This window comes from Malaya genurostris, chromosome 3, assembly GCF_030247185.1.
Source record: "Malaya genurostris strain Urasoe2022 chromosome 3, Malgen_1.1, whole genome shotgun sequence".
Lineage (NCBI taxonomy): Eukaryota > Metazoa > Arthropoda > Insecta > Diptera > Culicidae > Malaya > Malaya genurostris.
Genome location: NC_080572.1, coordinates 122115843 through 122142805, shown reverse-complemented (window position 1 = coordinate 122142805; position 26963 = coordinate 122115843). Strand labels below are relative to the sequence as shown.

Below are 26963 nucleotides of genomic sequence, written 5' to 3'. Positions count from 1 at the left end.
CGTTCGTATATGCCATATGTAAACCAGATGATAGCAGAATTTTCGAGTTGAAAGCAATTCCATAATTAAATTGATTTAAACTAGTTACAGCAATGAATGCTGGAAGAACAACATAACAGTCCTATACCATTCGAATCAGTTCGTCGAGATCAGCAAATGCGTGTGAGACAAATAATTTCACTCAATTTTTTCGGAGATGACTCAACCGTTTTCTACAAACTCAGATTCATATGAATAGTCGTATACTTCCAAACAAGGTTCCTGAATTATGTTTGGTTCCGGAACTACAGGATGATGTGTGAAACGAAATTAAAACTGCGTAACTTATTTTACGCAGGCGATACAAAAATTTTTCAAATCATCAAGTGCCTTTCGGACTGCATCGAATTACAAAAAATGCTGAATGTATTCCAAAATTGGTGCTCTAACAACCTTTTGGACTTAAGCGTCGAAAAATGCAGGATTATTTCTTTCCACCATAAAAAAGCTCCAGTTGCTTTCGATTACAAAATCTTAGGACGCTCCCTCGCCCGAACAGAGCACATTAAAGATCTTGGCATGATTCTGGATCGTGAAGTTACTTTCAAACTACACTATGACAACATCATTCGTAAAGCAAACCGACAACTGGGCTTCATCTTTAAGATTTCGTCCGAGTTCCGTGATCCGTTATGTTTGAGATCCCTATATTGCTCGCTGGTTCGGTCATTGCTCGAATCTAATGCGATTGTATGGTGCCCGTTCCACTCTAATTGGATTACCAGGATTGAGGCAATTCAACGAAAATTCGTGAGATACGCATTGCGGTTTTTACCTTGGTCTGATCCAACGCAGCTACCGTCATACGAGGACCGTTGCCGTTTACTAAATCTTGAACCTTTGAAATTGAGAAGAGCATATGCTCAAGCATCATTTGCTGCGAAACTGCTTTTGGGTAGTGTAGACTGCCCTACTTTACTCGAGCGACTAAATGTGTATACTCCTGAGAGGCCTCTTCGACAACGACCTTTTCTGCTATTGGAAACTCGTAACATACTATATGGTCAAAATGAACCATTCAGATCCGTTTGCCTACGATTCAATGAATTTGCCGAATATTTTAATTTCAACGTGTCTTCTAATGTTTTTTATCTTAGATTACTTGATCGTTTTCGTGTTGTCTACCGTAATAATGTACTTTAAGTTTTACTTTTACATTAAAATTTTTTATTCATTAAGACATACATTGTCAGATGAACTATAAAATAAACAAATAAACAAATAAACAAATAAAATCATATTTCTCGTAGATGGCTAAACCGATCTAAGATTCAAATAAAATGTAAGAATCATCTAAAATTCAAATGAAAAGTTCAAAGATTCTATAAAATATCTTGTTTTCAGTCAGATTCAACTTCCGGTTTCGGAGATACAGGGTGATTAGTATAAAAAATGTCTATTTCACATAAATTAATCAGGTTTATCGGGTTTGCAGATTTGGATAGTCGATAACCAAATAAACTTATTTCATTTTTAGTTGTAATCAGTTTTCGATTCGAATTTAATTCGCACTACGATTTCTCAAAGATGTCTACACTGATTTTCAAACATTTTGAAACAAATGTAAACTAAACAGCTACTCAGATGAATTTATCTGACTTCGGCTACACCGATTTTCGAATTCCGGTTCCAGTATCGAATCGTTTCTCAAAGCTTAATCGTTTTCTCAAAACAGCCAAATCGAATTTCAGAAATAAAAGTTCAAATTTAAATAAATCCAATTTTATCCAATTCTGACTTCCGATTCTGGAATTGTAGGATGATGAGTTTTAAAAATTCAAAGCTATATAGAAGATGACAATCCCGAAAAGCTTTAAAGTTGGACTCAAAATATCATCATTCGTCATATGTCCATACGAATCTTGCTGGATCCTGAATACTGGCTCTAGAAGTACCTTAAATTACTCTAAACTCTAAAGTGGAAGTAACTTCGACATATCATGGAATGTTTAATCGATTGTTACACTTTTAGATTCAAATTCGATCCGATTTGTAGTTTCGACATTACAGAGTAATGAGTGATTAAAATCTCAAATAGCCACTTCAAATGACGGGCATTAGAATAATGTCATGAAAACTGGAACACCGAAGAATATTCATGCACAAAACACATGCGGATTGATAAAAAAGGTATCATCTCACTGCTAGGTGGATTAAGCACGTTTTTCTTTTTATGTTTTGAAATAAAATGAGAATTTTAAAAACACTCATCTTCTGAAACCCTAGCTTTTGTTTTTTTTCATACAATAAAATCTTTTTACGTCTAATTACTAATGACTTGACAATTCATGGTTTATTCACGGGTGTTTTTGCCGTGTTATATGTAAAGTTTTAGTTGACAATTTTGGTAATATTTGCCGAGGGTGGCAATTGCCAAATTTAGAATTTAGCAAAGATGTTGCCAAGCAACCAAAAGTTCCACATTTACCTAAATCATCCACATTCATGCTGCTTAAACTACTCGTGAAATTTTTGAAAACTCAAAATTACAGAACAAGTTCTCACTGCTTAAGAGTACGTATGGCACTTTTGGCAACTTGAAAGTACAGAAAAGTTCCACGTGAACTTTCTCGCTGCTTATAAGCTGAACAATGTATTCAAGAAGCTGCTTAGAAGTTCGTTCGGTTGAGTCGCACGTGTCTTTCAAGTGTGGATAATTACTTTAAAACGGACCGCTTAGAATGCTGTTCTCGAATCTCGGAGAGGGCAATGGAAAGGTGATGCACTCTTTTGTAGCTTATTCAATATTGCTTTGGAAGGTGTGATTCTAAGAGCGATGATCGACAGAAGTGGCACGATCTTCCGAAAGTCCGTACAGATTTTTGGCTTCGCTGACGATATTGATATTGTGACACGTGACCTTGAGAAAATGATGGAAACATACATCGAACTGAAAGCTGAAGCTAGGCGTATCGGACTGGCCATAAATGTTTCAAAAACAAAATACATGAGAGGAGGAGGCTCTAGAGAAGCCCCCACCACGAATATTGATAGACGGTGATGATATCGAGGTGGTTGACGAGTTCGTGTATTTAAACTCACTGGTGACCGCTGATAATAATACCAGCAGAAAAATTCAGAAATTTCGTATTTTGGCAGAAAATCGTGTATATTTTGGACTCAGGAAAACCCTTCGATCGAGAAAAGTATGCCACCTCACGAAATTGACCATCTACAAAACGCTCATTAGACAAGTTGTTCTCTATGGCTGGACTATGTTGGCAGAGGACCAACGCGCCCTTAGTGTTTTTTGAAAAAAAGGTGCTAAGGACCGTCGAGTGCAGATGGAAAACGGAACGGGGAGACGGCGTATAAATCACGAATTGCAACAACTACTAGGAGAACCACCCATCGTACGGACAGCTAAAATCGGTCGTCTACGATGGTCCGGGCCTGTCATAAGGATGGATCAAATTCAACTGGGACAAGAAGAAGAGGAACGTAGAGAGCAAGGTGGGTCGGTCGAGTGGAGGGCGATCTACGAAGCATCCGTGCCTTGAGTGGCTGGTGACCTTGAACTCTCCCTTGAACCCTCCCTTTCGTCACTCACTTTTCTCGGAGATGGCTAAACCGATTTTCACAAACTCAGATTCACATGCAAGGTCTTATGGTCCTATATAAAGTTCCTGAACTTCATTTGGATCCAACGTCCGGGACCGGAATTACAGAGTAATATACACCGAAAACGTGAAATTAATGTCACTCACTTTTCTCGGAGATGGCTGAACCGATTTTCATAAACTTAGACTCAAATGAATAGTCTTATGGTCCCATACAAAGTTCTTGAATATTATTTAGATCTAACTTCCGGTGCCAGAATTATAGGGTGATATGCACCAAAATTGAGAAATTAATGTCACCATCTTAGATTCAACTGAAAGGTTTTATGGTCCTATACAAAGTTCCTGAATATCATTCGTATTCGACTTCCCTTTCCGGAATTACAGGGTGATATGCACCAAAAATGTGTCACTCACTTTTCTCTGAGATGGCTGAACCGATCTTCACCATCTTAGATTCAACTGAAATCTCTTACGATGCTATAAGAATATCCCAATTTTTATTCGGATCAAACCCCTGGTTCCGGAGGTACGGTGCTTATTGCAAAATCCATTTCAAGAGTATTTTTTTCATAAGCTACCTCTTTATATTGGCTAGTGAATTTCTCTAGTTTGCAGATCATTAGAGTTTGTAACCAAGTGAACCATTGATAGTTCCAAAAATTATTTGCTGAATTTTATCCAAGTCCGACTACCGGTACATTTTTGCCAAAATTTAAATCGCCATAGTGAATCTTGAAAAAAAATATAGGTCGTATTAGTGTATGGTTGAATGAACCGTACATCACTATGCCGATATCCAGCTTTCGGTTCCAGAAGTACCGACAATAGTAATCAAATGTATTAAAATGGATCTCACTTCATTTTCTCACACATGATTGAATAGATTTCCACCAACTTGAATTCGAATGTAGTAGTATTATGCAATAGAAATGTTCAAAACTCTTTTTAGAACTTTTTCAAAATTGAAGTATGTCGGGAAATTTCTCCTGTAATGAATAGGAGAAAATGAATGATATGAGAAAGGCCGCATTACAGTACTAGGTGTATATAAAAAGGCTTTTTCATTTCATTTTGACGAATACAATCATCAGTCTATGTTCCATTGTTGACTTTGTTGTCCACTAGCCCTCACAATTCAGTTGTCGCCGGTCATTGTAAGACACACGATAGAATAGAGGAGACCGGGGCGAAAATGGCCAGTTTTTGTCCTGCGCAAAAATTAGTGCGGAAAATAATATGTTCACTCGGAATGTGATGTACTGTTCGACTCCGAGTAAACCAACCTCAAAATTAAAAATCTCAAGATGGGTGGGACGAAAATGGCCAGTCACATTTTGACACAGGAAACAATCAGACATGTGTGTGAATGAAATTGTTTGGCCTTTGGCAGAATAAAAAATATGTGAAATAAAATGCAATTGTATTTAAGTTAAGTATTTATAATTCGATGGTTTGGATTCTTCGCTCATTCTTTGTGCTTTGGTATCGGCAAACACATTTAGAAACGTACATACGTCGTCGGTAATGTCGTATTTGTAATTATCGATTATGCCCGAGATTTGGGGACTTTTGAACTATTTTGTTTGTGAAACCCGTTCTAATCAACCTAACAGTGTAATGATGCCTTTCTCATATTATTCATACCATCATAAATTGCACTGTTAAATTCTAAAAATAACTGGTCATTGAATAGAAACATAAAAGTTTGCTCGGACGCTGAAGCTGCTAGACTCTTAGGTTGCTGTCAGAGTGAAAGCGTCACGCGATGCGTCGAGACGCCTTGCGAGCTAGTTGCATTTGATCAAAGCAAACCTGTCAGAGTGAATGCGATGCGAAAACAGTAAATCGCATTGAATGGCTTCTCTTCGGTCCGCGTTCCACGCTCACTCTGACATCAACCTTATGTCGTTTTCGCTTGAGAGAACTGAAATTGACCCAGGGTAGTTTCATCAAACAAACACTTTTCAAGAAACTGTGTTGATTTCGCCTTTAGCAACGGGGGTTTGAGCAAACCTGATATGAAAACCTGGTTCGAAACTGACTCGATTTTCAGTTCAACAATGTTGAAACTAGTTTCAAAACTGGCTTCAAACAAACGGTTTGACAGCAGTTAGAGTGGAAACTGGGTTAGGTTTGGCATCAAGCGAAAATGACATTAGTTTGGCCTTCTTCAAGCAAAGTGAGAGAGATACTTCTGAAACCAGATTCCGGGAACCGGAATAGCCGAAGTAGAGTCGTATAACAAATATGATCTATAAATTGGAACAGTTTTGAATCTAGTTAAAATGAAATTGTCCCTAGTTTGCTTCGTCGCTTTACGAGACGGTACAAAATTGTTAACGCTTAACCCAGTAGATCCGGAACTACTTGAAAAAGTAGATTACAAATAGATTCACTAATCGCACGAATCATTATACCATTTTACCACAATTTATCCTTTATTTTTTTATATTTATTTACTGATTTCTAGAGCAGGAAAAAGCTACAAGCTAGAAATAAGTTATTATCAATCTATCACTATATCACTACCAACAGATTACAGAATATCCAAATGATACCTTTCAAGTTATTAACTATTATAACTACTTAACTAATTCTTAGTTAGAACTAATGATAAATTTTTAAACTCACAGTGTTCGAGAAAACGATAGTATCAAGGGTCGAACTGATTTGAACAGCGATTAAACAGTCGACACATACTTACAAATGACTCGTTGTGGCCATAGTTGGTTCTAGCGGAAGGAAATGGATGTGCTCGAAGACAACGGCGACGAATTTAAAAATCTAGCAAACATAACAGTTCCGAGCAATCAATTCGTGATTGGAGAAGACTTAACTGACTCACAATTTTTTTTAAACGAACTCTTTGGCAAAACATTTTACCTTTAATAATAATTGTAAAGCGGCATTAGCAAACAGATCGCCTAATATCAAGGAGGCTATAGATGTAATGAAAATAGAATCAGACTCCTTTCGGAATAATTAATAAAGTTCAATTAAAGATACTACTTTTGGACTAAATTGGGATAAAATGGATTCCATGGGCAAGTGTCGTCATTCCTATTGTGTGTACTTGAAACGTTGATGTTTTCTACGTAATATGATTGGTCAAATTAGATCTACTTCAGGATTGTAGATCAAATTGAAACTTAATATTACGACTAGACAAAAATCACGCGCTCACAGAAAAGTTTGAGCGTTTGATTTATCAAATTTCAAACGACTTCACAATTTTTAAACCTGTAAATCAAATACATCATGTAAATCAATAGTAAATAGTTTAACCTGTGTAGCATGGAATACACATGGTTTGAATCGAAATTTTGATTGAAAACCATCATCGATGCAAAACTAAATAGGATTGCATTGCATTTTCAATGAATAGAGCTGAATCTTTCAATCAACGCTTAGTATTGCGATTAAATCATATTGAAACGTACAGAATTGTAAAGTAACTTTATGATTAATTGCCTGCTCCGAATCCATCAAGTATAACTTCTGTAAACCGAAATTATCGGTACTGAAAGAAGACCTATTTCTAAGAAAACTTTCATCATTACATTCCAGATACGACAATTGGAAGCGCTACAGTCAAATAAACAGTGCGTCCAAATATTAAATGATCCAGTCTTTTGGTGACCATACATACTACTTAATATTTTTTCTCTATATTTGTATCTTGCTAATTCAACAATCCTATGTATTTTACAAGCTGGCGACCTATTTTATCACACGGGTCTGTTTGTAGATTGAACATTCTTTTTAGTTATTTACAAGACGATTCGTTGGTACTTAGTTGAAAAATCGTTGTTTTCATACTGGTGAAAGTAGGTTTCAGCCGAAATAAACTATTTTCAAGAAAAATAACTTCCGTATAACGGTAAGCTATGGATAACGGAACGAATCCTCTACAACACGTATTCATGAAAAATGTGATACAAGCATGTAGAATTTCTAAACAAGTCTAAGCTTCTCGCATAGACCGACTTGCTCATCGAATATGTAACTAAATCCATGCAAATTGTATCGAATTCCAAATCGGAAAAATCTTTCGTGTTTCTGTATCATTTGTTGGGCAGACCATCGTCAGATGCACGGATATGTTTCGATCGTCCTTGTCATGATCTTCTCCTACTTACCAGTTGAACATAGGTTCCAAACGAGGTGGAGGGCACAGGTGGCGGGTAGCGTGTTCCTGCCTAGCAGCCGTATTCCAATAGAATCGAGACCGTTCCATGTTATAATCGAAATCGTTGCACTGCAAGATGCTTCGATATTGCATAGGCACACACATTCCGGGGAAAAAAATGTGAGCACTTTTCCGTATATTCAACGGAAAATAAGTACGAGGAAATCTAGCATGTATGACTATTTGAGAATCGGAATTCATTTCACGATATAGGATGAAATCATGGTACGGGCCGAAAGACAGAGTGACGTCCTTCCAGCATCCCCAGCCACCGGCTATCCAACCAGTGCGAGCAGCAATTTCCACACGGAGGTCATCACATCTGCGATTGAAAGGTCACCCCAAACGTATATTCGAAGAGGGTGTTGCTAAGCAACATCTAACCAGAAGTAGAGCCATCGTCAGCGATTTGGAGATATGCCTCTGCACTCACGTCTTGTAGTGGTCCTCTTGTCACGATTCGACTGGTTTCCAAAAGTACGCTAGAGACACATTTTGAATGGACCTAATCATTGACATAGGAGAAAGGAACCGAAAGTCATTGAAGTCGGTGTGTATGTGTGCGTTAGCAATAAGCAGTGTGGGCAATATCCTTCAGTGACCGACCGGAAGGAAAAGTTGAACGAAACCAAATTTGTTATGTGTTTGGCATAGAATGCAAACCAAACTCATGTTCCGGGCTGGCCTGTTGAACCGATGTTTTTCATAACTTTTCGTTGGAGTGGGTGAAGAAATATTTGAACAGAGGTCAGGATAACAATAAGTTTATTATCAGTCCAGTGTACCGCCTGAGCATCTTCGTTCAATGCTAGATCTTCTTAGCAGTACAGTTCAAGTGGATCAAACAGTGCACCCGAGAGTGATATAATTAAACCGCAAATCTTATAATATACTTTTTCAACCTGGTAAGTGTACTCTTGAGGAGTCTCCAGCACATCTGTTCACAAGTACCTTCTAATTCATCACGCATTTGAATATTCTGTAGATAAGCTAGTTCTGGCATTAAACCCTATTTTAATCCACCTAGTGGTGTAATGACGTGTTTCTCATATCATTCATATTCTCATATTTATTAATTATTGTGCTATTCTTCAAAACAATTTTACTTCGATTCATGAAAGAAACCAAAGAGATTGTTTGTACAACAACTAGTATAATCTACAAAATGATACAGTTATCAGTTCAGTTAGGGCATCCATGAGAAAACGAAATGAGTTCCACTATTGCAGGCACTTCCGGAACATCATACTTTAAACAAGTCTGGAAGTCGAATCCGGATGAAAATCAGGAATTTCGTAGGGGACCGCAACACCTTTCATTATAACCTAAGTTTGTCAAAATCGGTTAAGCCATCTCCAAGATAACCAAGGGAAACACGCACATACACACAGAAACATTGTTCAGCTCGACGAACTGAGTCGAAAGATATATAACACTTGGACCTTCGGGCCAATTTTTACTAGTTGATTTTTCATGTGATTGCATATATTTCTCTATATAAAATGAAGTTCTCAATGTTCAACTGTTGTCGATTTATGAGTTCCTTTAAACTGAAATGATTCCCGACTTTGATATCGATCTGCTACAAACCTTTACTCGATTTTTAGTAATAAGCATTAGATGTTAATATCTAACACCTGTTTTAATCCGCCTTTCTCATATCCAACAAGTTGAAAAATTAGTTCAAATTACAATTTAGACTCTTTACTACAATTTTTTACTATAATTCTGCCAAGTAAATTTGAATGGTGAAACTAAATAGACCTATATGCATCAGCTTTAACTATTTTTTTTCTTTTCGTATTTTGCATCGTCATTTCAAATGAAGGCTATATTTGAAACCTTTCTGCTCGAAAGTGCAAAACCAGAGCAATCCACGCCACCAGTGTTTTTCAATGATTGCAATTGATTTTAGTACAGCTTCGCACATAGCTCTGGAATTGTAAGTCGGATTTATATGAAATTTCATAGTAGCCCAAGTAGCAAACATTGTTCTAGCATTGTATTTCTTCACTCATCTCGCAACGATGGCGCGATTGAAAAAGCGCAGTTTACTTGTATCATGTGCAACAAGTTTCTTGTTTGATATGTTTCATAGCAGTAATATTTGTTAAGTAGAAACCGGAAGTGAAACTGCTCAAATTGACTTATTGTAGAAGCAGGTAAATAAACCGATGTGGAACCTAATCCTTTAAGGTTTTTGATTTGGTTTCACAAGCGGTAATATGAATGATCTCTACACTTGTTACAAAAACATGTAAATTCATTTGTCAAACATATCTAACATGGATAATCGTTCTGTAGCAATTGTGAAACATGCCAATTTTTACAAGTTTTTATTGCTACTTGGGAGTCTATTTGAATCTAAGTATTACATTCCTTTTGTGGAATTTGACATTCTGTTTCAACAGACTTAGCAACCAATTTATATCATTCATTGCTACGATCCTACTAACACTGTGAATCCTTCCGGAGCTCGGACATACAAAAACTGGCTTGTAAGACCAGCGCCCTATGCATCGAACCGCCAACCCGGACTCAATCTATAAATAAACTCTTTCAAATTTGAAATCTTTGAACTTATCTTTCTGTAATTCCGGCACCGAAATTTGCTTAGGTCATTTTATTTGAAACAAAATTTGCGAAAATCGTTCCAGCCATCTCCAATAAATGTAAGTGAATACAAACACACACAGATATTTTGCAATATGACACTCAGTCCTCCTGCCTTCGGTTCAAAAGTCGGTTTTCACAGTGATTGCATACCTTATCTATATTGAAAAGCAAAGAGTAAAAAAAAATTATACGTGTCAATTTGATACAACGAACCGCTTTGGATTATTTGGCAAGGGATTTGTATTTGCGGAAAACGGAGTACACCTTTCGTTATCGCAAGCACCATCAATGGACAGGCGAAAGAGTGTATTTAAAAAAGAATTCTCTCTCTCTCTCCTGGAGGCTCACGACGGAACAAGGATTTTGTGCCGAAAAATCTGAATCCCTCAAACAATCCGGAACCGTACTCAATAGAAAAATGCGACTCTATTGTAAAGAAACTCCATTGAAAACAATCTAAAGTAGTGAAAAATGTAAAATAAATGAAGGAAGCATGGATTTATATGCAAAAACTGTCGATTCTGAGGTCGTGCAGAACCTTATGGTTGGAGCCAAAGTTCCCGCATTTGGGTAAAAAGGTGAAATAAATTAAATAAATAATGCCAAAACTACCAAGAATATCGCTAAGAAGTGAGTTCTTTGGTTAAAATGAAACACTAATTTTGAATGGAAAAATGTAAAATATGGTGTATTTTTTTTATTCAATAATATAATATATTTTTAGGCACAATGCTTAAGCTCTAAGTTACCAAGGGTATTTTCTAATCTTAATTAGCGACTAACTTAAAACTAGAATAGTATCATTAGATTATGTCGTCTCGGATTTTCGAAAATCCAGCTTTCAGCTAGCGATCGGCAGTGGTCGGTGAATTGAATATTGCATGAGTCTTCCAGATGCCGTTGTTAAATATCTATGGCCGCTTCCTTCGGTTCGTGTGGGTTCGCGGGAAAAAATATGGTGTATTGGCCATTGCTTTCTGACAATTTATGGATACCACGTCAATAAAAACTTTCGTCTACTGAAAGCATCCTAATTGTCGATTTTTTCATAGGAATCGAAGTGCTTCTCAGCCAATGCGTCGATGAAAACAAATGGTAGTCAGACGGTATCAACTCGGCAAAATACAACAGATAGGGTAGCAGCCCCCCGCCAAGTGATTTGATTGTATCCTGAACCAGTTTTGCTTTGTGTGCAGGTGCATGGACTTGAAACCAATATACTCCGCAGTGTCTTCTAGCCCATTTTGATCGTTTTTCGATCAATTCATGCACAGCAAAAAATTATGAAATTTGCTGATGACGCAAATCCACATATGACACAGTCCATAAGAACGTAATCCGTGAAACGACTGAATTTTACAAGAATAATTTAAATCTAGATCAAACATACCTCGCCTTTAAAGCAAACGTTTAAATTTACACGTTCAAGTACTCAATAATATGACAGAATGCATTAAATATAAGGTAGATTTACTGTAAAATTTAGTCATTTTTGACGCTCAGAAGACGTAAATTTACATGTTTTTTTCTAGGTGTGTGGTTGAAATTGATCATTTGTTGCCTGTAGTGATTAGTACTAACAGTTTCACCCGGTTTTAGAAGCTCTTAATACATTACACCTTTCTGATCCCATCAATCACAGAGCAATGACTTGTTGTCGAATGGATCTGGTTTTGCAGTCGATGTTGATAATTGTCCCGGATTAAACCATTTTTCATCACCAGAACAATTCGATGAAGTGCAAATTGATGAAATGATTTTTTTCGTGTCTTTGACAATTCACAAGCGTTTCCTTCGAATTTCCATCTGTCTTTTATTCAATTCAAGTGGCACCCATTTTCCACAATTCTGGACTTCATTCATAGCTTCCAAACGGCCAGGAATCGTTTGTTTTGCTCCATTGAGTATTCCTGCCATTCGTTTTTGACTAGAAGTATCATCTTCACCCAATATTGCTGACAAATCGACTTCTTCAAACTTTTTTGATGGTCTACCACATTCTTCATTTCTCACATCCAAATCATTATCTGCAAACCATTTAAACCTTCTTTTGAAAACAAAAAATCTATGCTTTCCTCAAATCATCACTTTCTGTTACAAAATTCTGCATTTTGATCACGATGGAAGAATATGATGTTGGGATATTGTTGATATTAATTATGTTTGGCAGGTGTCATACCAACCAAACAAAATAAAAAAAGCTCGTTCATACCAAATGTTCATTATCGACACATTGGTATCTTAACGATCACTTTATACTGATATAGCTGGTAACATTTATTTGTTTAATTTACAACCTGAAAGTTTGGTAAGATTCGGGTAAAAACTAGAATTTTGAGAATGAGTTTTGTATGTACGAACTGTTTGAATCCACATAGTGGTGTAATGATGCATTTCTCATTACCATTTCACAAGAAATCGAGTCGGTTTTGACAGTGATTGCATAGCTTTTCTATATGAGAATGACAAAAAAGAACTATCTCAATAGACGTTGGACGCTAAACATTACATTACTTCCGTAAATTTTTTTCATAAGTTTATTATTTGTTTGCTTTTAAAGAAAACGTCATGAAGAATGTCTTTATGGTTGTAATTATTTGGTGGTGTAATTATGGTAAGATGAAGTAGATAATGAATTTCTATTTGTTTTCCGTAAAGAGATTCGAGATTCGAAAAATTTTCAAACCTATGCTGTATTCAATTCGATTGACGCATGCAGTCTTCTTATCATTACCGATCTTATGTGTGTCAAGTTGGTGATTACAGGGAACTTAAGATCATGGAGTTCGGATTTGGATTCCGAATTTAACCGAAATAGTAAAGTCAGTTAGATTGTTCCAATTTTTATTTCATTTGTTTCGCACTTCATGATGAAAACCAACTCTCGTTTTTAGTTTCAATTTATTCCATGCTCGTATCGCTTGCTTAGAGCAAATCCTAGACCTCATACCAACATAAATCTTTTGGAGTGAAATCAGAGAGAAAGCGACAAGTGACGCGAAACGACGCGATGCGAAACTTGACAGATCGCACGAAATCGCGCGGCAGAGCTCCGTTCACTCAACTTCAGCAGAAAAATGACATGTATGTCAGAGTGAGTGCAATGCGATCGGTCAGTAGTCGCTTTGCAACGCATCGAGTTCACTCTGACAAACATGTCATTTTTCTGCTGAACTTGAGTGGACGGAGCTTTGCCGCGCGACTCCGTACGAGCTGTCAAGTTTCGCATCGCATAACTTTGTTGTTAGTCAACCGATTTTCGAAATTTGCTCACCATTGGAAAAGTACTACTTCCAGAAATAAAATGCACTGAAAAAACGAAAAATAGAGTTGTCTACCCAAAGTTATAATGAAAACTGTAGATAGATGACCTCAGAAAAGGTTCCATTTCTGCACTATCAAAAGAAAACTTTAAAAATTCGATGAATTTATAAATATATATGAATTTTTCATTTTTTTCACATGTTTGTATATAACTCAAAAATTAAAGCAATGACATGTACATTTTTCTGCTCCAAAATATTGGAATGATTACCAGAAACAATGTATTGATGAACAAAATTATGTAACCGTTCAAAGAATCTCAAGAAATTTGGTACAAATACAGAGAATTTTTATTATTGAGAAAATTTTGCCCAACAAAATCAAATCAAAACTTTTATATTTTATGACATATATTTTTTTATTATTTTAGTTGGAAATTTATTATGAACAAAATTTACAAAAAAAACTGAAACTTGGATTTCACTTACAATCTTAAAAATTCTGGTAAATATACCTAAACTCTAAAAATAATTATATGTTTGTATTGGACAAAAGATCTAAACAATTTTAATGCACAATCCAAACGCAATTGATAACTTCTAAAATTCTGATTTTACTTTAGGTTTTCCGTAAAATCTCAAAAAAATCGGTAGAAGATCGGAAATTTCAAAACTTTCGATATATATTACGTTCCAACGTTTCTGCAAATCAAAGTGAATGTACAATTTTAAATAGTTTCAATGGCTTTGTACAATAAGAAACAGAAAGTAAAACTATATTAATTTTATATACTAATTCATGGCAAAAGTGAAAAAAAAGTGCATTTTCACTCACATTTCCCTATAAAAATTGGCCAATTCTGTTAATTTAATTCATCCTTTTAGAAACGATTTCTACACCCTTCGTCCAGAAAATTATACTATGATTACGATTGAGATGTAATAAATATCTGTTACACTGTCTAGATGGCAGAATCTGTTCTCACAAAATTAGACGATAGTTACAATAAAATATCTATTTTATTTTTTTTCAATGCTTTAATGCTGCTGATATTTTAACGAAAGAATTAAGTACATTGTTCAAAACGAAGTTTTATGAAAAAACATATTACAGACACAAACCATTTAATATAAATTTATGGCAACAATTATAGGAATGCTAATCTACGAAAATTCTATTATAAATTATAAACTATTTATGATTTATAATGACGAACAATTGGCGCTCGAGGGCAGATCTACTTGGACTAAAATGTTTGCGTAAATTAATTTTGTCTAAGCAGTGAAGCGCTTTACAACTTATCGTACCTTTTCTAAGCCACGTCGTTGTTATGTTCATGGACACGTATATTTTTCTTACTAAATCCTGCCGAGTTTACAAGCATACTGTCCATTGGAAGGCTTATTGTCATGTTACATACATCGAACTGTTTGATAGTAGCTTATTGCTTGGTCACATCCCGTGATGCGTAACTAATCATAGACTGGTATCAGAACTTTACCAGTAATCCATTTAATTCAGGGAAGGGCTATCTTCAATTCTGATTGGAAAAGGTCAGGTTAAAATTGCATTAGCAACTTTTCAAATCCTTTGAATTACATGAAGCCACCAAGAATAAAACGCAGGCATGATCTGACAGTCGTAATTTATGGTACTAAAAATGACGGGTACAAACCAACTACTTTGTTGCTGAGTCCGACATCGAAAGGTAGCTAAGTATGGCTTCATAATCGTTGCATTACGTTGATAATGACTTCTGTTCGACTAGGATTCCAAGCTGGGAATAAAATGTTGCAATGCGTGCAAATAAACCAAATTACATATAGTACCACAAATGACAGATTGTTTGTTTCCAGACCAATGTGCTGCATTTTCGTTGCTGAGCAAATAATCTAACAATTGCTATGCAAGTGTTGCACTCGAACGCACTTTTCGACGCTCATGAGCAACGCTTCCATGTGAGAGCTATAAATTCTGGACTAATTTCCCCTATCTCATCGTTGACATCTTGACTCGTTTGCAAATATTAGCCGCGATGAGGCTGATGTTTGCGAAATGTTAGTGCACTATACAGACACATTTAGCTAAACGCTTGCTTTGATCATGATTTTACCCATCTATTGCATAGAAACCGTTGTTAATGGCGCAAAGTTCGTAACTCATAAGTTTTAGCCGGTTTCAACTGTATAGAGACCGGTTTCATTCGTCACGTCAGAAGTACCAGACATGAGCGTATGAATAACTAATAAGATCCGATAGTGCTGAATATATTTTCACCTTTGATGATAAGCATCGTCGGTGTGTTTAATGGCGTGACAAACACGGAACAGATAAATGCACCAAATTGGTGCATTTTTTATTGAGGCTTACTAACTTGCCGTAGATTGTAGTAGACGCAACGAGATTTCTAGACCAAAAACATTCAAGCAACATTAGATTCATATCATCAATTACATGATATGAAGAGTTGTCTAGTAGTTTTGATTATTTTTTGCCTTGCTCATATATACAGATTATGTAGTAAAATTGGCCCGAAGGATTAAGTATCATATACACGGATAAAAATCCATTGCCGGTACCAACCACTCGCGGTTTAGCTTGCTAGCGCGGGCTTTGGCCATCGGTTAGACGCCTTCCGTACCTTCATGACGTGCAATCCGGGTCGCTTCACTGTGTGCTGGACAAACCAAACGGAAAAATTGACTTTTCTGGTCAGGTCCCGAATCGAAACAATGGGATGGCGCTTGAAGTCATAACTCATCTTCACTGCATTTACGGGGTTTCGTTTCCTCGATTCTCTTGCACTGCCGGCTTGCTGCTGGTTCGTCTGGGTCTCCTAGAAATCCACACGGTCGAATTGTCAATTCTTAACAATTCTCAACTATTTCGCTATCTCCCTTTGGGACTGGTCTCGATTTTCCACGAAAGCGCTCATATTTTTTTAACGAAGCACTTCTTTCTTAGCAGCCATTAACTATTTCATACAAAACGAATTGGAGGAGCCCGGGTTGACGCTTCAATACATAGGGCGCTTGTATTACAAACCAGTTGTTGTATGTTTGAGCCCCGACCTGGAAGGATTCTTAGTGCTAGTAGGATCGTAGAACTAACCATGCAATGGTTCTGTACGCCAAGAATCGGCTGTGAAGTCTGTTGAAACAGAAAGGTCAAATTCCACAAAGGAATGTAATGCCAGGACTTTGCTCTGCTTGTGTACTGGAGGAAACCGACCACAATATAAGTCACCGGTCTGTAATCTTTCATTCATCTTTAATTTGATCAAAAACTGTTTGAAAAACAGTAATTTGAAATCTATTCCTCAGTCGTTAGCACAATCTGACTACTACTTGTTTCAACAAAGAACTAGTACTTAGTGCACACGGCATATTTTGTCGATGAACACTGATGAACGAACGCGAGTTTTCTTCAGAAGTTTTTTGGTCATACGGAAACGGAATCAGATGGACTTTTATCATTTTAGGAATTAGATTGTTTCCCCTGATTTTCTCCATCGAATCCATATCTTATTGGATGAAAAGAAGCTTCCGTTTTGAGCCAAGTTTAGATGATTTTTTCCGTTCTTTGGAGCTGTTGGGATCGTACTTTCTGGTTTCGGTTGTTCGGGTGTTTCACTGGGGAGTCGTATCGAACTACTCCTATAACACATGGGCTGAAAAGTTCCAGGCCTAACTCATAGATGGCGCTACCGACTATGAGAAAGCTCTGTTCAAAGTGGGTGCCACGTTTGCTCGCTGTTGAACCAAAAACGAGAACGTGTTGATGATTCTGAGCAGTGTTTGGCCATGTTTATATGTAACAAACTGGAAGTTTAGCGACGATATGTGACAATGGATGAAACATGGATTCATCACTTCACTCCGGAATCAAAACTATCGTCATCTGAGTGGACAGCAACTGGTGAACCTCGTCCAAAGCGCCCGAAAGCACAACAATCGGCTGGAAAGGTTATGGGTTTGGTATTTTGGGATGTGCGTGGTGTAATATTTATCGACTATCTTGAGAAAGGAAATACCATTAACAGTGAATGTTATATAGCGTTATTGGAGCGTTTGAAAGCTAAAATTCCAAAGAAACGACCACATATGGCGAAGAAAAAAATGTGTTTCATCTTGACAACGCACCGCGTCACAAGACAATAAAAACAATGGCAAAACTACATGAATTGAACTTCGAATTGTGTAAATCGATTCAGTGCTCAAGGGATTTTCGTAAGACGTTTTCTTGAAAAAAATAAAGCCTTATTTCATTCTAATCGAAATGACCGACCGCTAAAAGCGTTGAACAGAGTACGGTTGTTAATTATATTATTTCGGATTGGTATTGTTGAGGTGGATTTGGATTTTCGAATGGCAAGCCAAACTCCTGATAGCAGACGAAATTTATGTGTGGTCAGCTTCAAGCTGGAATTCAGTTTAACTTTATTTTAATTCATATTTATATTTTACATGCGACTTACAAATTTTGGTGCACAAACGGGAATTCGGAAGTGGGTCGGCCAGTGTGCTAAATATTGATCGTAGCAGTATTTAAACCGATTCAAATATTGGTTTGAAATAAACTACTGGGCTTCAAATTAAATGCATATTGCTTTTGATGAAAAATTTTGTAAATGAACTGCACTTTTCTTCCTGATGACATTTGACGACGGTTGAGGAGCTAGTTGACAGTTGACGCGCCACCTACGATGACCGATGAGGCGCCGCGTAGCGTTATGTTGAATCGACGAGGGACCTAGTCGTAACATTCCCCCACCCGTGAACCATGATGAGCAACTGGATCTGCTGGAACACCTGGATCAGGTTCACGACACTTCACGACATCCAAAACAGCCAATCTTGTAGCTGGTCTTCGTAAGGTTCCCGACGATGTCCTTACTAGTGCCTGCCGAACTCGACCATCCCGTCCCAGGATTACTTCCGCTATTCGTCCCCGAATCCACTGGTTCCTCGCCGTTTCGCCAGCAACCAACACCAGATCGCCAACTTCCAGGTCTTTGACTTCTTCGAACCATTTGCATCTCCGCGTGATGATCGGCAGATACTCCTTCAGCCACCGCACCCAGAACTGGTCCGTGATATGTTGTGCCAACTTCCAGCTGTTGCGAAGGGTCGCTCGATAATCTACGGGTTCAGTAGGAAGCATTTTGACACCGGTGGAGCTGCCTAGTAAAAAGTGGTTGGGTGTCAACGCTTCTTGGTCAGCCGACTCTAACGGTATGTATGTTAGTGGTCTCGAGTTTATCATGGCTTCCGCCTCGTAAAGAATGGTTTCAAACGTTTCGTCGTCCGGTTTACGAGGTGCCTCCCAGATCGTACCGACAGCTTCTTTCACCGAGCGTACAAGTCTCTCCCACGCCCCACCCATGTGTGGGGATGCCGGTGGAATAAATTTCCAGCTTGTTTGAGCGCTAGTGAAAGTAAGGGCAAGAGCGCGTGTAGTGGCTTCAATTTCCGACATAAGTTCGTTGCTCGCCCCGTGAAAACAAGTCGCGTTGTCCGTCCATATCTCACGTGGTGGTCCTCGGCGTGACACGAATCGTCGTACTGCCATAATACAGGACACGGTGCTCAGAGAATGTACAACTTCCATATGGACAGCTCTCAGTGTCAGGCAAGTGAAGAGTGCCACCCAGCGCTTGACGTTGTTTCTGCCGGCCTTGACCAGTACAGGGCCAAAATAATCCAAGCCGACGTATGTAAATGGTCGTACGAATGCTGATAGTCGCATCTCTGGAAGCGGAGCCATGGCTGGTGATCTGGGAACTGCTTTCATTACATGACACCAGGTGCATTTTTTGGCCACTTTCATAACGAGCGATCGGAGTTTACCAATCTCGAAGCGTTGCCGAATTTCATTTACGATGACTTCACGGTTGGCATGACGAAAACGGCGGTGGTACCAGTCTACAATGAGGAATGTGATTAGATGTGTGTTAGGGAGAATTGCGGGAAACTTAGCCTCGTAGGGCGCAAATGGCGCAGCACCTATGCGTCCACGCATACGTAAAACACTGTTTTCGTCTAAGAACGGCCACGTTCTGAAAATCGGACTAGACTTGGCGACGATGCGGTGCCGGTTTGTTGGGGGACCTTGGGATTTAGTCAACGTAGAAATTTCGTTCGGAAAGGCATCGCTTTGCGCCATCCGCCAAAGCGCATATTCAGCCCTTTGCAACTCATTCTGGTCCAGCAATCCAAGTTTTAGAGGTTGTCCCTCGCTCCGACGTCGTAGATTATCGAGATAGCGTAGAACGTATGCTATTGCACGATGGAGTCTGGTCCACGAACTGAACCGAGAAATATCAATGATCGGAGCGAAATGTCCAAGGTTTGTGCAGTTAGGACGCATTTCTTCTTGTGTTTCCGGGATGGGACTATCTTCAGGCCACATATCTTTAAGGTTTTGCAGAATTTCTTCAGCCCGAAACCACGGATTGTTCATCGAGAGTTGTAGTCCTTGTTTCCATTTTGTAGCAATATCCGCTAAGTTGAGCTTAGAAGAAACGTGTCTCCAATCCTTCGACTCAGTTGACATCAATATTTCACCCACGCGAACAGCAACAAATTGTTGATATCGGCGATGATCCTTTGATTTGATCCAAGCGAGTGTTACCGTTGAATCAGTCCACATAAACTGACGAATGATGGGAAACGAGTGGTAGGATTTGATCATGTTCAACATTCGGGTTCCAAGCGAAGCTGCCATCAGCTCGAGCTTAGGTATGGATAGAGTTTTTAAAGGTGCGACTTTGGTCTTGGCACCGACGAATGCCACTTGAACTTGTCTAGCTTCTTCTACACGAAAGTACGCCACGCCCGAGTATGCCATCTCGCTGGCATCCACAAAAATGTGAATCTCTAGGTTGTCGAAGTTTTTTGGAAAGGGTGAACGAAAATAACATCGGGGAATGCGTAAAGCACCGACTTCCGGAAACAGGTTCGTCCATTGCCTCCAGCGAACGTAGATATCCGGTGTAATTTGCTCGTCCCATTCGATTCCTCTAGCCCAAATATCCTGCATTAATATTTTTCCATGAACCAGGAAAAACGCAATAAATCCGAGAGGATCGAATAAACTCATGATCACTCTAAGCACTTCGCGCTTGGTGGGAATGTGTTCATCGTCGAGAATTTGTTTTATATCGCTCCGCATGTTAATAGAGTATACAAAAACGTCTTCCTTCGGCAACCATTTCATTCCCAGAACGGATTCCAAAGTTTCGTCTCTCTCCAGGAACAAATTCTTCACCGCATCTGACGTGAGTTCGCCGATACCACGCAACACATCCATATCGTTTGATAAGAAATGCCGTAGTGTAAAACCTTCTCGGGAATGGACAAGCTTGACTTCATTCACCACCTCTATCGCTTCTTCTACTGTCCTGAAGCTATCGAGGTAATCGTCCACGTAGTGGTTGTGCAGAATAGCAGCTACTGCTCGCGGGAATTCCTGGGAGAACTCAAGCGCGTTCGTATTTTTCACAAACTGGGCCGTGGCAGGCGAACATGTGGCCCCAAACGTTGCAACATCCATGATGTAGATCTGAGGACAATCTGTAGCATGATCTCGAAACAGGAAACGTTGTGATTGACAATCAGGAAAGCGAATCTTGATCTGGTGGAACATTTCCATTATGTCTCCACACACTGCTACCGGGAACTGACGGAATTGACTCAACACTTGTGGAAGAGGAGACAGTAGGTCAGGTCCTTTCAGGAGCTTCGAATTAAACGATATTCCGCCCACCTTGGCCGCTGCATCCCAGATCAATCGGATCTTACCGGGCTTGTTCGGATTAGTCACGACACCCAGTGGTAAGTACCACGTACGACACACATCAACAGAAGTTAACTCGATTATAGACGCCTTATGTGCGTAGCCCTTCTGCACGTAGTCCGCAATTTGCTTTCGCACATTCTCTCGTAGTACTGGCTCTCTTTCAAGTCTCCGTTCCAGGGATTCCATGCGGCGGACCGCCATGAGATAACTATCGGGAAACTCCGGGTTGTCGGTGTTCCACAGAAGTCCCGTTTCAAAGCCGATTCCCGATTGTGTACGTCGCGTAGTCTCTTTCAGGATTTGCTTTGCTCGTTTTTCGTCTGATGATTCTAGGATGGCACTGGGCACTGTTACACCGAAATTTTCCAGCGCGAAATAGTTTCGAAGTTGTTCATTCATTTCACGATCAGAATCAGAAACAGTTCCGAGGTGAAAGTTAACGATTGCAGTTCTACTAGACTGCCCGGGAATACATCCATAAATGCTCCAACCCAAACGGCATTTGGCACCGATAGGATCTCTAGGGCCTCCTTCGCGAAGTTTAAGCGGAACACACAGTCGTAGATTGTCTAAACCGATTAGCAACTGAGGTTGGACAAGCTCATAATCGTCTAATGGTAGACCTTGTAAATGAGGAAAACGGCGCGCTAGATCATGATACCGGAGGGTTTGAGAGGGGAGAAGCAAGCGACGGATAGTCCGGACATTGTTTAAACGGTACCGTTGGTTTCCGGTTTTACCGGAGATATCTAGTTGTACACGTTGAGATTCGGACTCAACTCGACTGACGTTACCAGTCCACTGTAGAGTGAGCGGTTCATTTGAACCGGAGACATCAAGTAACTGCGCGATAGATTGATCTAGTAGAGTGTACGATGAACCTTCATCTATAAATCCGAAAACAAGTCGAGAGCGGCTTCGCCCGTAGAGAATCACAGGTACCACTCTAAACAGTGGCCAATTGAACTCACCAGACGAGACATGACTAGCAGAAACACTCACACTACGAACGGGAGGAAGTGAAGAATGTAGGAGAGTATTATGTTTCTGACGACACCCATCAATTTCGCAACCGGTCCATGATCGACAAGGCCACTTGCCATGGCTATTTAGACACGTTCTACACAGACTCTTTTGCTTAACAAGCTTCCAACGTTCATCCACACTGGCCGCTTTAAATTGAGAACACTCGACCACACGATGACCTTCACGCCCACAGGCGAAACATGTTTTACCTGTATGATGATTTCTTACTGTTCTATCTGCATTTTCAGAAGGCACAATCGCAGATGAGTGGGTATAGCTCACGCTGGTTTCTTTGGATTTCCGCTTCTCGCTTCGAACCTGGTTTCCAAAATTCGGAAGGTCGTAGGTCACCTCGCTGGCAGCATTAACGAGTCCTGACATAAATTTGCCGAATGTTTCCAAATTTGCTACCTGATGTCTTCCCTTGAATTCACCCCAACTCAACCGCATGGTTCAAGGAAGCTTTTCCGCCAAATCCTGCATTAGTGTTGGATTCGATAGGTGATTTGTTTGACCGGCTGCTTTCAAGTGATCTACAAGGTTTTGAACTGCCAGTCCAAACTGCATTAACGTGTCCAGCCGATCGGGCCTTGGTGATGGAATTTGATGAATTTTGTTTAGAAGAGTCCGGATCAGAAGTTCAGGCCTACCGAATAACGTGCGCAGTGTCTCGATGACGTGCTGCACGCTTGATGGCAGAAGAAGCCTGCTTTTCACCGACTCTAATGCGTTGCCCTTTAAACAGCGCTGTAACCGGATGAGATTTTCTGCATCCGAATATCCGCACATAGCCGTCGACTGCTCGTAACTACTGACGAAGATGGGCCAGTCCTCCGGATTGCCGCTGAAAATCGGCAATTCTTTTCCCAATACTTGACGCGCGGCGATTTGTTGCTGAGTGAGAACACCGATTTGCCTACAACGCCCTTTCACAGGGGGAAGTTGAGGGGTTCGATCTGAGTATTTTATATGCTCAGCCGTCCAGCGGAAACTGCTGTTGCATTCCGATGCCGAATCGTTCTATCGGGGAATCGAAGTTGGATTAACTAACGGTGGAAACCGAGTGATCCGATGCGATGTTCGTCCTAGCGGTAATGAATCGACCTGACGTGAATCGAGACTCCGCTTTCCAATCTCAGAAGCGTCGTGTTCTAGTGGATTACCTATTGAACCGTCGCGCTTTGATGGAAGCGAAGGAACTTTCTCCCTTTCATATAATTCAGGTACATTTTCTCCCGAGGCATCCACTTCGTTTTGCCTTACCAGCCAGCTCGTCACTTTCTCGTTAAGATTTGGAATTGTTTCATTCCGGCTGCTGCTTTCCGCAAGTTGACGAAGGATTTCATTTCGCTTTTCCAGCGACTCTCGTCGCGCCTTTTGCTGTAATACTTTTATGGCTGATTCGTCCTCTAGCATACGCTGGCGGATCCATTTCTCCTCTCCAATAAGTAATTTTTTCTCGTTCAATTGGCGTTCGGCTTCTTCCATCTCGCGACGTTTGATCTCCTTCTGCTCCTGTATTTCTTGCTCGCGAAGAAGTCGTTCCTCTTCAACCATTTTCAGTTGCTCCTCGAGTATGGCTCGGTTACTGGAAACTGCACTGCCTTGGGCAGTTGAAAATTGCTTACTTCGATGAGTTCCTGATCGAGTAACCCTTACTGAACTGGACGAAGGCTTGAGCAGATTTTTGCTGAAGTTTGAAGCGGATGTTTTCTGTTTGTTACGACAAGTCGTGCATACATATTTTACACCAGGTTCCTTTACGGAACAATCTACTCCGGCGCATCCGAAATGCTCCCATAGGAGACACAAACAGCACTGAACCATCTCCTGCTCCGCTTCATCTGGACGTTCACAAGATTGGCAATTATAGCCGGTAACATTAACACACGTGTCGGCACGATCATCCATCGTTTCCTAACCTCACAAAATTTCTTGAAGTATGTTGAGGTGGATTTGGATTTTCGAATGGCAAGCCAAACTCCTGATAGCAGACGAAATTTATGTGTGGTCAGCTTCAAGCTGGAATTCAGTTTAACTTTATTTTAATTCATATTTATATTTTACATGCGACTTACAAATTTTGGTGCACAAACGGGAATTCGGAAGTGGGTCGGCCAGTGTGCTAAATATTGATCGTAGCAGTATTTAAACCGATTCAAATATTGGTTTGAAATAAACTACTGGGCTTCAAATTAAATGCATATTGCTTTTGATGAAAAATTTTGTAAATGAACTGCACTTTTCTTCCTGATGACATTTGACGACGGTTGAGGAGCTAGTTGACAGTTGACGCGCCACCTACGATGACCGATGAGGCGCCGCGTAGCGTTATGTTGAATCGACGAGGGACCTAGTCGTAACAGGTATATACCAGTGAAAAAAAAAATCATGAAGCCTTTTTTAGTTCATTTCTGCCCCTTAAAAGTATTGTGTAAAATGTAGATGTAGGTTGTGCGGTCCCTGTCCCGAAACACATGTTTTTTTGTAGGCATTTGCGGTGACCTTAATATCACATAAGGAACTTGTTTTAATCCTCCTAGTGGTGTGTGCCTTTCTCATATTGCTCTCTTTATCGCGAATATTACTAGGAGAATCTTCGGAATACTTCTCTTGAAAATGAACAAAAAAGTTTTGGTTATTTGGACATACACTAGCATAACCTTTTCAATTTATGAACAGCTTTGAGCAAAGATTAAACGAATTCTCAGTTCGATTTCACATCTCATCAAAGTCAGTCAATAAAACAAAACCGCTTATGTTCGGGACAGAAGAAACCAAGTACAGTACTGTGTAGTGAGCAATAGAACAACCTCGAAATGAGTGAACCCAACGAACAAAAGCTACCGCCGACACGAAAGAATACAATTGTTGTTGACTTCAGGCAGTGCAAAATTCGACCTTCGATACGAGAACTTGAAGGTTTGCTTAAGGAGCAAATGCATCTTGACTTTAAACGTGTGCATTTACTCCAATGCAATAAGACAAATAATGTTGTTCACATCCAGTTTTATAAAAAGTTGGGTGCAATTCAATTCGCAAAAGACAATAACAATGTGCACTATGTGGAGCACGAGAACATTAAGTACAACATTCCTGTATATATGGATGATAGTGCTATAGAAGTGCGTGTGCATGATTCGCAAAACTATGTCCCAATACGGAGAGATTCTCTCTATCGAAAAAGCCATGTGATAAACTGGACAAGGAGACAACTACACCAAAGGACAACGGTGCTTCCTTCACACAAACCCCAAGCAACCCCAGTACACCTGTGACAGCCGCCAACAACAATGAAGCATCCCCTTCAACGAAACCATCAGTATCCTCTATAGAACAAAGTACACCGGCTGCAGTTAACAACTTACCCTCCAACCAATCAGCAATTGCAACCAATATACAACAAGGTGCATCTACAGCAACTAGCAACGAAAAGAAGACGGAAATCTACAACAATACCATCAATGCGGCAATGGATGACGAGACGGATCACGAACGAAGTGCCCCTCAATCCTCCCAGGAGGGAAATGGAAGCTTTTCTTCCCCTAGAAAAAGGGTGACAACGATATCCAACTCAAAAAAAAATTATTTAAAAAATTTGCTCAATCGGCCACGTAAAGCTTGTACGCAAATAGGCCTGAATAAAAAATATCTTTTAAATAAAAAAATAAACGAATTTTTCGGCTTTTGGCAAATGGCGTTCTGAAGTTTAAATACACCCCACCCTACTGTCCATGAAACTGCAAAACCTTTATTATTATTTTTTCAATGTAAGATTGTTAAAGTTGACCGGACAAAATAAGTTTGAATGCAAAAACCGGACAAAAACTTAACCGGTTCTTCCAAAACAAATGTATTTACCCAGTTGCAGTTTTTGCATTCAAAGTTTCTACCGACTGTCGCTGTCGCATTGCAAAATCCATGTCCGGTTTTTGCTCTCATTGTTTTTATCCGATTTTTGCATTCAAAAATACTTAAACGGGGTTTTCAAACTAAGTTGCACTTATCAGATTTTTGCTTTCAGCCGTTCAATATGAAAAGTGGTGTACTCCTAAACAAGGTTTCTGAATTTAAATTTGATCCGACTTCTGGTTCCGGAACTACAGGATGATATGTGAAACGAACTTATATTAACGTAACTCATTTTTTCTCGACGAAGGCTGAACCGATCTAAAATTCAAATGAAATTGAAGAACCATTCAAGATTCAAATGAAAGATCTTGAAATTCTATGAAACATCTTGCTTTTTAGTCAGATCCGACTTCCGGTTTAGGAAATACAGGGTGATTAGTATAAAATTGTCTATTTCACATAAATTAATCAGGTTTACCGGATTTGCAGATTTGGATAGTTGATAACCAAATAAACTCATTTCAGTTTTAGCGGAATTGAGTTTTCGATTTGGAAGGTACGCAAAAATTTAATTCGCACTACGACTTTTCAAAAACTACACTGATTTTCAAACA

The 26963-nt window shown here is 39.3% G+C and overlaps 1 protein-coding gene across 1 annotated transcript; it reads right to left on the bottom strand.

Annotated features, from left to right (window-relative positions):
• Positions 1-18423: 18423 nt before the first annotated feature.
• Positions 18424-22947, bottom strand: LOC131433958 (uncharacterized). The gene has a single exon (XM_058600578.1). The coding sequence runs from the start codon at positions 22945-22947 to the stop codon at positions 18424-18426; it is 4524 nt and encodes a 1507-aa protein (XP_058456561.1).
• Between the last annotated feature and the right edge of the window lie 4016 nt (positions 22948-26963).